A 12,094-nucleotide genomic window follows, 5' to 3' on the forward strand; every position below is an offset into this window, starting at 1 on the left:
AAAGTAATCTCTTATACATTTAATAAACTATAGAACATTTATACGGTATGGAATTGATAAATTATTTAGAGAACCAATTTTTTTTTTTTTTAATTTTGTGAATTTTGAGAATGTATGTTCAAATTTGATGACATTAAAAGGGGTTTTTATACGGAAGGCCCCTACCAAGTAAAATTTGACCCAAAATTCAAATTTGTTCAAAAAATGGTCTTCTGCTTATGTCAGTCGTGTGGGAAAGTACCATATTGTCCCCATACTGCGTGCGAGGGCCCAACACTCAAACGAATTCTTGTTTTTTCCTTTCACTTCTCATTCCTTCCTCTCGCTTCTTCCTCTTATTCTTGATGCAATTTTTTCCCTTCGTTTGAATTCTTCCTCTAGTTTTTTCCTCATCAATTTTGTAGTTTCTTCCTTCGAATATTTTTTCCTTCATTCGAATTCTTGCTCTCACTTCTTCTTCTCGCTTCTTCCTCTCGTTTTTTGGTCTCATTCTTACTTCTTTCCTCTTGTTTTGATTCACACTCCAACTAACATCTTTGATTCGAGAAGAAGAAGAGAAGGTGACATAAACAAAAGAAATCGTCGAAAAAGAGGGCGATCGAAGAAAAAAAAGGACAACATAAATAGAAAACGTCCGAAAGAGAGAAAAAGAAAGGAAAAAGGAAAAAGAAGAATGACAGAAAAAAGGATGCAAAAGAGAGAAGGGAAGAAAGGTTAAATTTATAATTTCACAGCCAAAATTTGATTGATTTTGAAACTTAGATTACTTTTTATGCGACTCTTCTAAAGCGGCCTCTATACAATGATTCCAAAATAAAACTTAGTCCAAATTGATACAATAAAGTTTATTGTAAAAGAATGATTTATTCCCTTTAAGCAGTCGAGGTTTTTGATTGGGCATTAAGACCAAATATTATTCCAGATTGCAATATTTGCTTTTAAAATCATTTCCCTGTACTCGAGGCCATACTCAAACTTTCCTTCTTCTACGTCGCTCCGGCGAGCTCCCTCTCTGTGCGCAAAAATGGAAGCCAGCACCATCGATTCAGACAGTCGACCGACGATAATGGTCACCAACGACGACGGAATCGATGCACCCGGTCTTCGCTCTCTAGTTCGCGTCCTTATCTCCACTCAGCTTTACAATGTTCAAGTCTGTGCTCCTGATTCGTACGTCTCTGTCTCTTTTCCTCCTCTCGCTTTCTTCTCTTCCCAATTTTCGAATGTTTTCGTTTGAAGCCAATGATCATAATCTGTGTAACAGGAATAGTAGGTGAAATTTTGTTCCCTCGTCTTTTGTGTTTGGTGCTAATTTGTTCTGATTGTTTGTGCATTTTGGGTTCTTGTTTTTTCCATTTTGCAAGTGGTTGTGCTAACTTCTTTCTTTTAGAATGTTGATGCCCGTTGGATCGCGTGAATTGAGATACAAGGAACTGTTTTGTCGACAGTTCTTACTTTTTAATCATTATGATAGGAATTAGGATTGGATTATAGGCCATAGGAGATTACCTTAACCAACTAGGTTCGGTTTGTTTTTTTCAATAATATATATGAATTATATATATATATATTCGATATTGTTGGGGCTGTTTTTTCATTATACAGGGAAAAGTCAGCTGTTAGCCAATCTATTACTTGGCTTCATCCTGTTTCTGTCAAGAGAGTGGCAATTGAAGGAACCACCTCTTATGCTGTTTCTGGTATGTTTTTATCCGTTCATTTGAAATCTGTACCTTACCTGGAAACTTAAGTAGACTGATTGTTAAATTCTTAGCTATTCTACTTTCTCATGTTCTACATATTAGCCCAAAAATGTTACTATCAGATGTATTGGAGATAATGTAATTTTGTTTAGTTGTTTGCCTGTTATTAGTTAGTTAACCACAGCTGTTGTTACTACTGCTAGGGTGTGTTTGGTTTGATTTTTCAAGTATTTAATTTTGAAAATTTTGAAAAAAATCAAAGTGTTACCTCTCAAAATTGCTCTTGAAATACTTTCAAAGTTTATTTTGAACCATTTTTATCAAAAGAGTTTAAATAAAAATGAATTTTTTGAAAAACACTTTTTTTTCTCTAGTCAATCAAAACAAACCCTTAGTTGGTTATGTTAAGCTAACTGCCTCTGTAATTCCATTTAAGTGAGAGGTTTATCTAACAGATGTATTAGACAAATTAGTCGTCTTCTTTATACCTGTAAGTTAGTGCCCATGGCACAGCTATGATATTATAGTAGTATGATAAAATGATGGAGGGTTGAAACATTTACCGTAATTATGCTCAAATGGGGCGTTACCAATATACAAGAACCATCAACGTATATTAAGATGTTTTCTTTAGTCCAATCTCCAATTACATATCTCTTCACCCAGTAATAATTTAAGGTATACTTTAACCGAATAGATTTAACTTGAAGCTATGGGTTTTTGATGAAAGGTTTCTCATTTAAACCAATTATCATTGACGTGAACTTCATTCTAGCTGGTGTCCGATATTGCTTTCAGTGACTTAACATGGTTGTAAGCTTTCGTGCTTCTGCAGGAACTCCGGCAGATTGTGCTTCTTTGGGAATATCCAAAGCTCTCTTTCCTACAATTCCTGATATGGTTGTTCTTTTTCTCTTTAATGCACGGTTTAGCTGTACTATATTTTCCTATTGAGCTATTTGTGCTTTATTCACTTTAACACACTTGACATGAGAATAAACCTGACAAGTAGTTAGGATTTCTAAGGACACAAGAATGCCATTTTTCAATTTGATGTTTATCTGTAATTGTAAATGTGGACGATTTAGTCAAACAACTAGTTTATGTTGAATCCTAGCACATCTTGCAGCGTTATCACTGATGAAGTTGGTGTATAAAGTTGAAATTTATTTAGCTCTTCCTGCCTGTTTATGTATTGTACTTTTAATTGCAGGTAGTCAGTGGCATAAACATGGGTAGCAACTGCGGTTATCATGTGTTAGTGACAAATCTTTACATACTTCCCCTCGTATTGAACTATTTTGACAGTTCAGCTATCAATGATTTTAAAGCATCAAATATGTACTCACTACTCAGCATGCATGTTTACTTGCCCTTGTGTTGGCAAGAAAAGCTTACACTTAAAGTATCAACTCACGTGGAAGTCATTAGAGCTCTCATAATTATAGGCCTAACGTGTAAAATGTTCTCTTAAATAGAATAGTGAAGAAATCATCAACCTACAAGCAGTCAAGCACATTGAAGCACCTGGAATTATTAATTCCTAAAACTTTGGAACAAAACAAACTAATAAATATTTTTCCTTGTAACTATTTTGGTTATTTAAGTAGGTAGGTCAATATTCTTTGACCAATATTGAAAATTCTCCATGCGTGGTTGGAAAGAATTTTGTAACTTTATTGATGCAGTCTTTCATTTAAACTGCAGTGTGTATTCTGGGACAGTAGCTGGTGCTCGGGAAGCATTTTTTAATGGCATTCCTTCTATTTCCTTATCTTATGAGTGGTATGTCTAAAGATTTCCTCTATTGGTAAACTTAATCATTTAATTGTTACGTAATATCTATTTAGATAGGCTCCTTTCTTAAGAGGGGAAAAAAGGAACGGGAAGAAGAAGAAAGATACAGATTTGTAGAGCAGTAGATGGCCTGTCATCTCTTAATTATCAGTCTAAGTAAATCTCATTATTATCAGTATTATTAATTTATTATTAGTCTTTACTCATTTGACTTTTCTTGTTATGGAGCTTCAGGGTTGGAGGTAGGAGCAGTATAGAAGACTACACACTTGCTGCTGAGGCTTGCTTGCCCATAATAAGTGCGATGTTAGCTGACGTCAAGGCTCAAACTTTTCCACGAAGTTGTTTCTTGAATATTGATTTTCCAACAGATATTGCTAGTCATAGGGTAATAAATATTTTAACACCTAGTGAACATCTATCCATTTCACATTGAGTAATGCTGTAGAATGTATTATGTTGACTGCTTATTATACTTCCATGTTATGAAAGAGGTGGTTAGCACTTAGCAGTGACTCTTGTGGGTGGTTTTTGGACGTTATTTAGGGTTACAAGTTAACTAAGCAAGGCCGAAGCATATACAAAATGGGTTGGAGAAGAGTTACTTCCGACTCTCAAGGAGGTAAAATGTTGTCAACTATGACAATGGAAGCAGCATCGTCAGTGGAATGTAATATGTCAAATGAATCATCTGAACTGTTTGCGAGGCAGGTAGGTTTTCTGCCCCTCTACCCAAATTCTTTAATTAAAAGAGTCAGCAATGTTGATATCTTCTGGTTCCGAGCACTCAAAAGACATTGTTCCATCATTGGAATTGTTTTGTTCTGGATTGCTCATTCTTTAAGTTTTTCTGGACACTCATGGATATTAATTAAGAAAAAAAGCTCGTTGGAATTATTCTATTTTGGATAATTTGATGATTGTTCTGTTTCATCATTCCTAGCTTATCATCAAATAGAACTTTGTAATTGGAAATGTAAATTTAAGTTTTGGTCTTTGTAGGTAATAGGTGCACCTGTTGATGATGAAGATACAGATTTCAAATATTTACGAGAAGGCTATGTGTGTATCATTTTCTTTACAAAATAAAACTTATCATTGTAGAAGATATGGCATCACGAATTAAAAGCTTGTGATTCGATTTCAGATTACTGTCACTCCTCTTGCTGCCCTGTCTCGTGCGGAAAACTGCGAAAAATTTTTGGAAGCATGGTTGCCTGGTGTGGTTGCTCGGCCATCACCATCTGCTTTATAGTTTCGCAAGGTTTCTGGTAATGCCACTTCAAAGTTTATGAACTTCATTTCATTTTGTTTAAATATCAATAAGCAGATAGACATGAGCATAAAGGTGCCCTAGAGCCTCAGTTCACTTGTCATAATTGTCTTTTGTGGTCTCATTTGTTTTTTCTGTTTTCTCTTACCAATTCCCCACCACCCTCCCACTCAAAGCTAGTTCATGTTCTAGAACCTTATTACAAGATCATGTAAACAGCTTTTCCTTCCCAATCGTTGAGATACTTAGCATTCCATTACCTTCATCTTATTGTTTGTGATAAATGAAGTTCATTATCCTTTCCGTTCTTCGACGATGCTGACAGGCAGCTGAATCTTAACCAATTGATAACTTGTGATGTACCCATATGTGTCAAACTCTAGACGTGGTATCTAAATTTAGTTAATACACTGTTGGCGTCCTCTTAGGATTCTGTTTACCTCACTGAATGATAGGAAACCTGTATTTTTTATGGGGATTGGGATAGTCTTGACTGAACTGAACACCCAATACCTTGCACATGCACTAGAGGAGCCATATGATGTCCGATGTTCTATCCTATAGAAGCAGGGTAGAACTTGTGTTACAAGGTTCCCCCCCGCCCCCCACTGCTGCTGAACAAAACATTACGAAAACCAGCGTTACTAAAAACTTTCTTTTATATACTTTGCAGGTTTAGGCATTTGGTTAGATGGTAAAATTTCGAGCAGAGAAGTTTCTTGTTTAATATCCTCTGCTTCATGCTTTCAGAGAGCAGGTCTTCATGTCATGAAAAATACAAATCCGGACTGAAAAATTGTTCGACAGTAGAACTGTGGAAGGCTTATTGTGAACTGATTCTTTTTAAAATATTACTCGATGTGACAGAAACTTGAAGAAAGAGTCTTTCTTTCTTTCATTAGCTTTCGCATTTCTAATAATGTTATGATTGTTGTTTACTTCCAATGAGATATACAGTGATTTGCATTGGCCGCTTGATTTTGTTTCAAATCTTTGTGAGTTGGGATCTAGAAAGAATCAAGGTTGCAAGAACTTGACCAAATAGAGTTATTGATGTAGATATTGAGGAGACAAGTCTTACTCCATGGAAGATGGTGGTAGAAACTATAGGAGAGAGATTTGATACTGAAGTTTTTAGATACTTAGTCAGGATATGATAGATTGAGATAGTTTCTACCCTCAGCGTAAGTGGGGGCATATCTTCTCTAAGGACAACATTCTACAGCGCATCTCCACCCAAATTATAAGCTTATTTTACTGATTGACTTTTGGTTATTCAATTTTATTTAGGAATATGAGAGTAAAGAGTGAAAATGTTGCCATATACACCCAATTTGATAGGGTTGTATTCTCTCCCAAGTACATTCCCTCTAATTAACTTACTCTTAATTTCCCTTTTTTGCCCATTTTGTTATATAAATTTATAATAAGAGGTTTCATTTTGCTCATTTGGAGATAAACATTTAAATAGGAGGCCTAACATTATGAAACTCATTCTTTACACAACTACAAACAAACTCTTGTAAATTATAAACCTAGAAACCAAACACAAATTAAACAAAGTTAGGCCTTAATAATTTTTTTCCCCTTTATAATTCAATTTTAAATTTGTGAGCCAAACCTCTCATTAGGTTCACAAGTCACTTGTTGGAATTATCTTTCATTTGGTAGATTTGGATTAGTGAACAACCTTACCATCTTACCATATCATGAAGCAAATGACACTTTATCAGCTTAGGGGATTTTATCAAACCATTTCATTTCTATTGTAAGATGAAGATTTTAAACCTCTATTGGATTCATCATTGACTCTCTATTTTCTCCTTTGTAAATGTCTATATACCAAGTTTAGTCTCTTAATTCTACAGGAATTTATGAAGGAAATAGTAAATATAAACAAAGCATTATTCTCATATGAATTAAAATTTATGGCATTGGTATTATTATAGTATATATCTAAGGGAAGAACATCTTTAGGTTGTCCCATCTATTCAATAGTTGTCTCATGTCATTATCAGAATCAAACTTGAAAATATAAAATTTAGAATTCAACTGCCACCTCAACTGCTGAAGTGGACAAATCAACTGTAAGAAACTACACAAAAATTTAGAAGAAGAGAGGGGAAAAAAAAAGAAAAAGAAAAAGATGGAAATGGGGAAGGAAAACTTTTTATTTCTGGGCATTCTTTTCTTTTTCCCCCTTCATTATGTAAAAGCATTATAAATATTTTATGTACATTGGTGGGGAAACTGTGTATTTAGGAGGTTGAAACTTGAAAGCTTCATTGTTTTGGTGGGAATGGAGTGTGTGATTCCACTAATATTGACCAAAGCACATGCACATCTTCACAAGGACAGGATTTCACATCCTCATACAGAATATATATCCCTCTTCCTGCATTAAATATCCCAAAAAAATATGAACAAGAAAAAAAAACTTGAACTTCAAAGGGTGTTGAAGAGATTCTTTTCCCATAGTTTTCAAGTGAAAGAACAGAAAGAGAGGAGGAAATGGCTGGTCAAAATATGAAAATGGTGGCATTGCACAAGGAAAAAAGAAAACCAACAGAAACAGAGAGGATACAAAGAATGTAAGCGATGAAAACGAGTTCGAAAAGGGAAGTGACTTACGTTTTTTGGGCGAAGAATGGAGGCGAAACCAGAGCTTCTTCAATGGGGAGAAGAGGGATTGGAGCCACCCCATTTGGAGAAGAGAAGTGGAGGGAAATTAAAATGTCTTTCACTTCATGTAGAGGGAATAGAAAGAGCAAAGGCTTTGGTTTTGTATTTGGTCCTTTTTTTTAAAGCTTAGACAAGAGGGATATTGAGGCATTTTTTTTTAAAAAAAAAAATCACTTTCATTTGTTCAATAAATCATGCATTTCTCATATGGTTCTTGGTAAAATGTCTTTCTCAAGCACTTTTTTTCCTTGTAGTAGAAGAAGCCTTCTTCACCACCAATCTGCTGTGCTTTACACACTTCCATGAAATCCCTTTTCCCTTTTATTTTCTTAAAAAATCCCATCTTCTCAATTTTTTTATATAACATTCCTTCAAAACCCACTTTTCAAGAGTTATGATAGTCTGATTATAGTTTTAGTGGCCTTTCCCATTTTGGATAACTCTTGTGATTGAAGAAAAAATGTATAAAGTTTTTTTGAAATGGAGTCCCTAACAAGGGATCCTATCCCATAAGTCCACATGTCCTTTACTCCCCAATTGGGTGCCTTAGAAGTGTGCTTCAACCTTGTTTTCCCAACTCCAATTTTCTTTTTCCCTTATTTTTGTAAGTCTTTTCTACTTTCCCTTGCTTGTTTTTGCTGCACCCTTTTGTTGATTGATTCAATATCCACAAAACTTGTTATGTGATCCACAAATAAAGAAAGCAAAAAAGATGTAAATGGTAGGAAAATCTAACATATAGATTTACGTTATTCACTATTATTATATTAGTTGTGTGTTTACAAACAGAGGAATAAATCGGATTTTATTAGAGAAAAAAATGTTTAACTCTCGAATTACCATCATAAATAACGTAAATAGAATAAAATACGAATACAAAACTCTAATTTTCTTTTTTTTCTCTCATTCTCTCTTTTAGAAACTTTTCTGCATTATCAATCAGAGTAAGGTCTCTCTCTTGAGGAGAGAGAGAGATTTTGTAGGTTGTGGTTATGATTGATACTCTCATTGGAAGTAAAATGAAATGGAAGGGTTTGATTTGGTTGAAATTTAGAAATACCCAAAATCAGTAGATTTATTCATATATAAGAAAAACTGTCCAAATCATTTAACTACAATTTCTTGTTGACCACCTCAAATATACATTTCCCTTTTTAACTTTGTATGGCTTTCTTTCTAATTTTTTCTACTTATATTTATTCTTTGCAGAAAAATGGATTTGAAAATGGAGGTTGTTGTGCAAATAGGAAAATATTACTAAACAAAACAAAATGTGCAAATAATATGACCATACACTTTTCCATTTTTAGATATGAAAATAGATCCTCTAGTGTGTTAAATCCCAACAAATTCATCTAGATAGATTTTGATTCAATTATTAATAATGCATATGAATAATATATTAGAAAGTTAACATTTATTGTGTTTTAGTATCTTTACTTTTTTAAATCAGTTAAAAAAACAAAAAATAGGTTTATATGTACCCATTTTCGTGGGATTGTTATATGAACATTTATAAATTTTGTGTTGATTAACATTTCAAACTTATTTAATTGACTCACGTCAAGTATGAATTATTGACTAAAAGATAAGTTTAAATGTCTCATTCTATAAATATATATATATAAACGTATGTGAGAAGCATGAAACACATAAATGACCCAAATATTAAATGTAATAGAGTATTTTGATTTTATTATTTTTGTGATTCTTTATATATATAAACTATCAATATAGGTCATTTTAATATTTTATTAACAAAATTAACATATTTGATCTCGTATTTTATTTCTGACTCAATGTTTTTTTTTAAGATTTTTCCCCCAAAAAATTGTTGAAAGAAAAGGGATAGAAACATGGGAAAATTGGATGAATATTGTAGGTTTGACAAATAATTAGTGAATTATTGTAGATTTGAAAGTAATTAGAGAAATATTGTAGTTTTGTGATTTGACCTCTACGATTTAAAAAAAGAAATGGATGTGGGTCAAGGGTTGAATATTTAACTTCCTGTTTGTCGAGTGTTGAAAATTCGACCAACAATGGTCGAGTTTTCAAATTCGACCCTTTTATTCTTTTTTTTTTTTTTAATATTATTCATTTACCGGCTAAACAAAGTATGTATTTATTTTTCTTTTTTTAATATTAATCATTTACCTTCCCTAAACAAAGTATTTTATGCAAGTTTATCGTTCTATTTTTTAATGAGAATATCCTTGTATTTCTTAATAATAAGTAAAATTAACAATAAGAGACATCATAATTGAACAAATTATCTTTTTGTCTTCCATATTACAATTATGACTCATAGTTAGAAAATAATAAAATGTCAATTAAAATATTTATATCAATACAACAAATTAATGTTTGTCATTTATATAAAAATAACAATAAAAAAATCAATGTGTCCCATAAAGTAGACGTCGCTAATTTTAAGTTGGTTGTCGTCGTCGACTCTGAACTCTAAATTGCTTTAGTTCCTCTTGATGTTGCTTTGGTTCCTCTAGATGTTGCTCTGGTAGCTCTTGTACATCTGCAGGCGCTTCATAGTATAAATATTTATTATGCTCTTCATGGCCACGCCCATGTCCATGCATGTAGGAAGATGGTGGACCTGCCTCTAAATCATAATATCATGAACTAAAAGGTGGCATCATCATCATTGGGCTAACATAACCAGTCTGGCTCTACGTCTGTGTTATAGGAGGCAATTCTTTCATATTGTGGTTGATCTCATCAAACTCATCTTCTTCTACTCGAGCACGTCCCTTACGGCTAGGAACTGGTGGAGGAGCAATAGGTATATCGTACATATAATGTACCTCCTCCATATAGCTCTTGTTATTATTGCATATAGTAAAGACCTGATTTGGATCATTTGCAACATCACGAAGGTGACTGTTGTTTGATCTTTGTGAATTATTTTTTAAAAAAAGATAATATTTAAAATAAATTTAAATTAAAAAAAATTAGACAATATTTAATTATGTACCGGATGACCCACAGCTGCTCCTGGACGAGTAATGTAGTACCTTGTAATAAAATGTACCAATTGATGTAATTTTGAGTTGCATCACTACCAAATTGCCCAATTGGATACACGTTGCAATAAACCTTGCACAATAGTACCATCACACTACCAAATGTGCAACTTTTTCAAACCAATCTCCAGTTCTTAGGTCGATGTCATGCAGTAAAAGTCCAATATTGCATTCTGATGGGACATTTGTTGGAGACTAAATTGTATGATCATTCTGTTAGGCAAATGTCACTCACTAATGTGAAAACATATGAGAGGGCTTATCGTCCATCCTATGTGTTGGTCGTTTGTACAGAAATTGGGCAACCATGACATCTTTGTAAGGCTCCCAAATAATCTAAAACATAAAATATTATATTAAAAATATTAAAGACAGGTACATTAAAAACATGTATAAAAAATTCAATTGCCTTCAGTATTCATGTACCTGATCAGGTTAAAGTAAATCAAACATGTATTTATATTGACTAACTACATGTGTAGTTGACCTAGTTGCACAAAATTTATCTTTTCACCTACATTATCAAATTAATATTTTATATTTAAAATTGACTATATCAGTCATATAAAAATATTTATTAGATTAAATTTAATTTAAATAACATATCGAGAACCGTGGGCTCGTCCAGCTAATTGATCATCATTCACATGCTGGAACTATGGAGTCATTGTTGGAAATCATTCCTAAGCCCACAATTGTAAAAGTATCAGAGGCCCAACGATTTCACGAATGTCGGGTTTTGTTGCTTTACATAGTTGTCTATACAACCATGCCAAATATGCTCCACCCCAAGAATATCGTCATGCGCCATAGAGGTTGGTTAACAATGGCAAGAATATCAAGTGCACGAAATGACTAAATTTGTAAAAAAAAATAGACTTCCACCCATCATCTGTAGTATATATGCTCGTATATATCTCATGACAGCTTCCTCGTCTGCATCATCAACAAGTTCACGAAATTGTATTCCTGACCATGTTAAACTTAACCTCAATCCTTTTTTTTTATTGGCAGGAGGTCACACCAAATAACAGTTGACAAATATTCAGCCAGTCTTCGTGCATTACTCTGATAACTGGCTCGCCATCAACAGGTAACCCAAACAATACTTCTATGTCCTATAGAGTGATAGTGCTCTCTCTAGTGGGCACATGAAATGTATGCATCTTAAGCCTCCATCTTTCGATCAGTGATGTGATGAGATGTCAATCTAGCTGAACGAATCCAAATCTGGCAACTCCATAAAATCTAGACGTACGAAGTAAGTATTCTAGGGTGGAGTGGGATAGTGCGATGAATAACCACCTCTTGACGTCTACAGTATATCTCGCCAGTGGTACGATTTTCCCATACAACTAATAATCGATTAATCAATTAATTATATAGAACATCAAGATTAATCGGTCCTGGATTCAAAATCATGATCTAAAGGAAAAAAATTATTTATTTCTCAAGTAAAACATAAAAATAATGTACAACTTAATAAATTATAATAAAAAAAATTAACTACACAATAAAAAAATTAATTACAGTATAAAAATATTAACAATAAAAAGCTCTAGCTGTCGGGAGCCTGTTGTTGTAATACAATTAAAACT

The 12,094-nt window shown here is 33.3% G+C and overlaps 2 protein-coding genes across 2 annotated transcripts; one reads left to right on the forward strand and one right to left on the reverse strand.

The window, feature by feature from the left end:
• The first annotated feature begins 797 nt into the window (after window positions 1–797).
• On the forward strand, window positions 798–5,748 carry LOC120068808 (Survival protein SurE-like phosphatase/nucleotidase). Its single transcript, XM_039020443.2, has 10 exons — window positions 798–1,170; window positions 1,606–1,700; window positions 2,539–2,603; window positions 2,917–2,960; window positions 3,411–3,488; window positions 3,735–3,888; window positions 4,047–4,211; window positions 4,503–4,562; window positions 4,648–4,771; window positions 5,447–5,748. The coding sequence occupies exons 1-9, from the start codon at window positions 1,025–1,027 to the stop codon at window positions 4,753–4,755; spliced, it is 915 nt and encodes a 304-aa protein (XP_038876371.1). The 5' UTR covers window positions 798–1,024; the 3' UTR covers window positions 4,756–4,771; window positions 5,447–5,748.
• Window positions 5,749–6,799: 1,051 nt separating this feature from the next.
• LOC150038301 (uncharacterized) lies at window positions 6,800–7,629 on the reverse strand. Its single transcript, XM_090308310.1, has 2 exons — window positions 7,405–7,629; window positions 6,800–7,168 (listed from the first exon to the last, which is right to left on the reverse strand). The coding sequence occupies exons 1-2, from the start codon at window positions 7,475–7,477 to the stop codon at window positions 7,056–7,058; spliced, it is 186 nt and encodes a 61-aa protein (XP_090164436.1). The 5' UTR covers window positions 7,478–7,629; the 3' UTR covers window positions 6,800–7,055.
• Between the last annotated feature and the right edge of the window lie 4,465 nt (window positions 7,630–12,094).

The sequence above is a fragment of the Benincasa hispida genome, chromosome 1, assembly GCF_027475165.1.
Source record: "Benincasa hispida cultivar pf3 chromosome 1, pf3_genome.v1.1, whole genome shotgun sequence".
Lineage (NCBI taxonomy): Eukaryota > Viridiplantae > Streptophyta > Magnoliopsida > Cucurbitales > Cucurbitaceae > Benincasa > Benincasa hispida.

Coding starts and splice junctions, on each gene's coding strand:
- LOC120068808 (XM_039020443.2), top strand. CDS start 1,025: ATGGAAGCCAGCACCATCGATTCAGACAGTCGACCGACGATAATGGTC. Junction 1,171..1,605: donor CAAGTCTGTGCTCCTGATTC/GTACGTCTCTGT, acceptor TTCATTATACAG/GGAAAAGTCAGCTGTTAGCC. Junction 3,889..4,046: donor CAGATATTGCTAGTCATAGG/GTAATAAATATT, acceptor GACGTTATTTAG/GGTTACAAGTTAACTAAGCA.
- LOC150038301 (XM_090308310.1), bottom strand. CDS start 7,477: ATGGGGTGGCTCCAATCCCTCTTCTCCCCATTGAAGAAGCTCTGGTTT. Junction 7,169..7,404: donor CCATTCTTCGCCCAAAAAAC/GTAAGTCACTTC, acceptor TATTTAATGCAG/GAAGAGGGATATATATTCTG.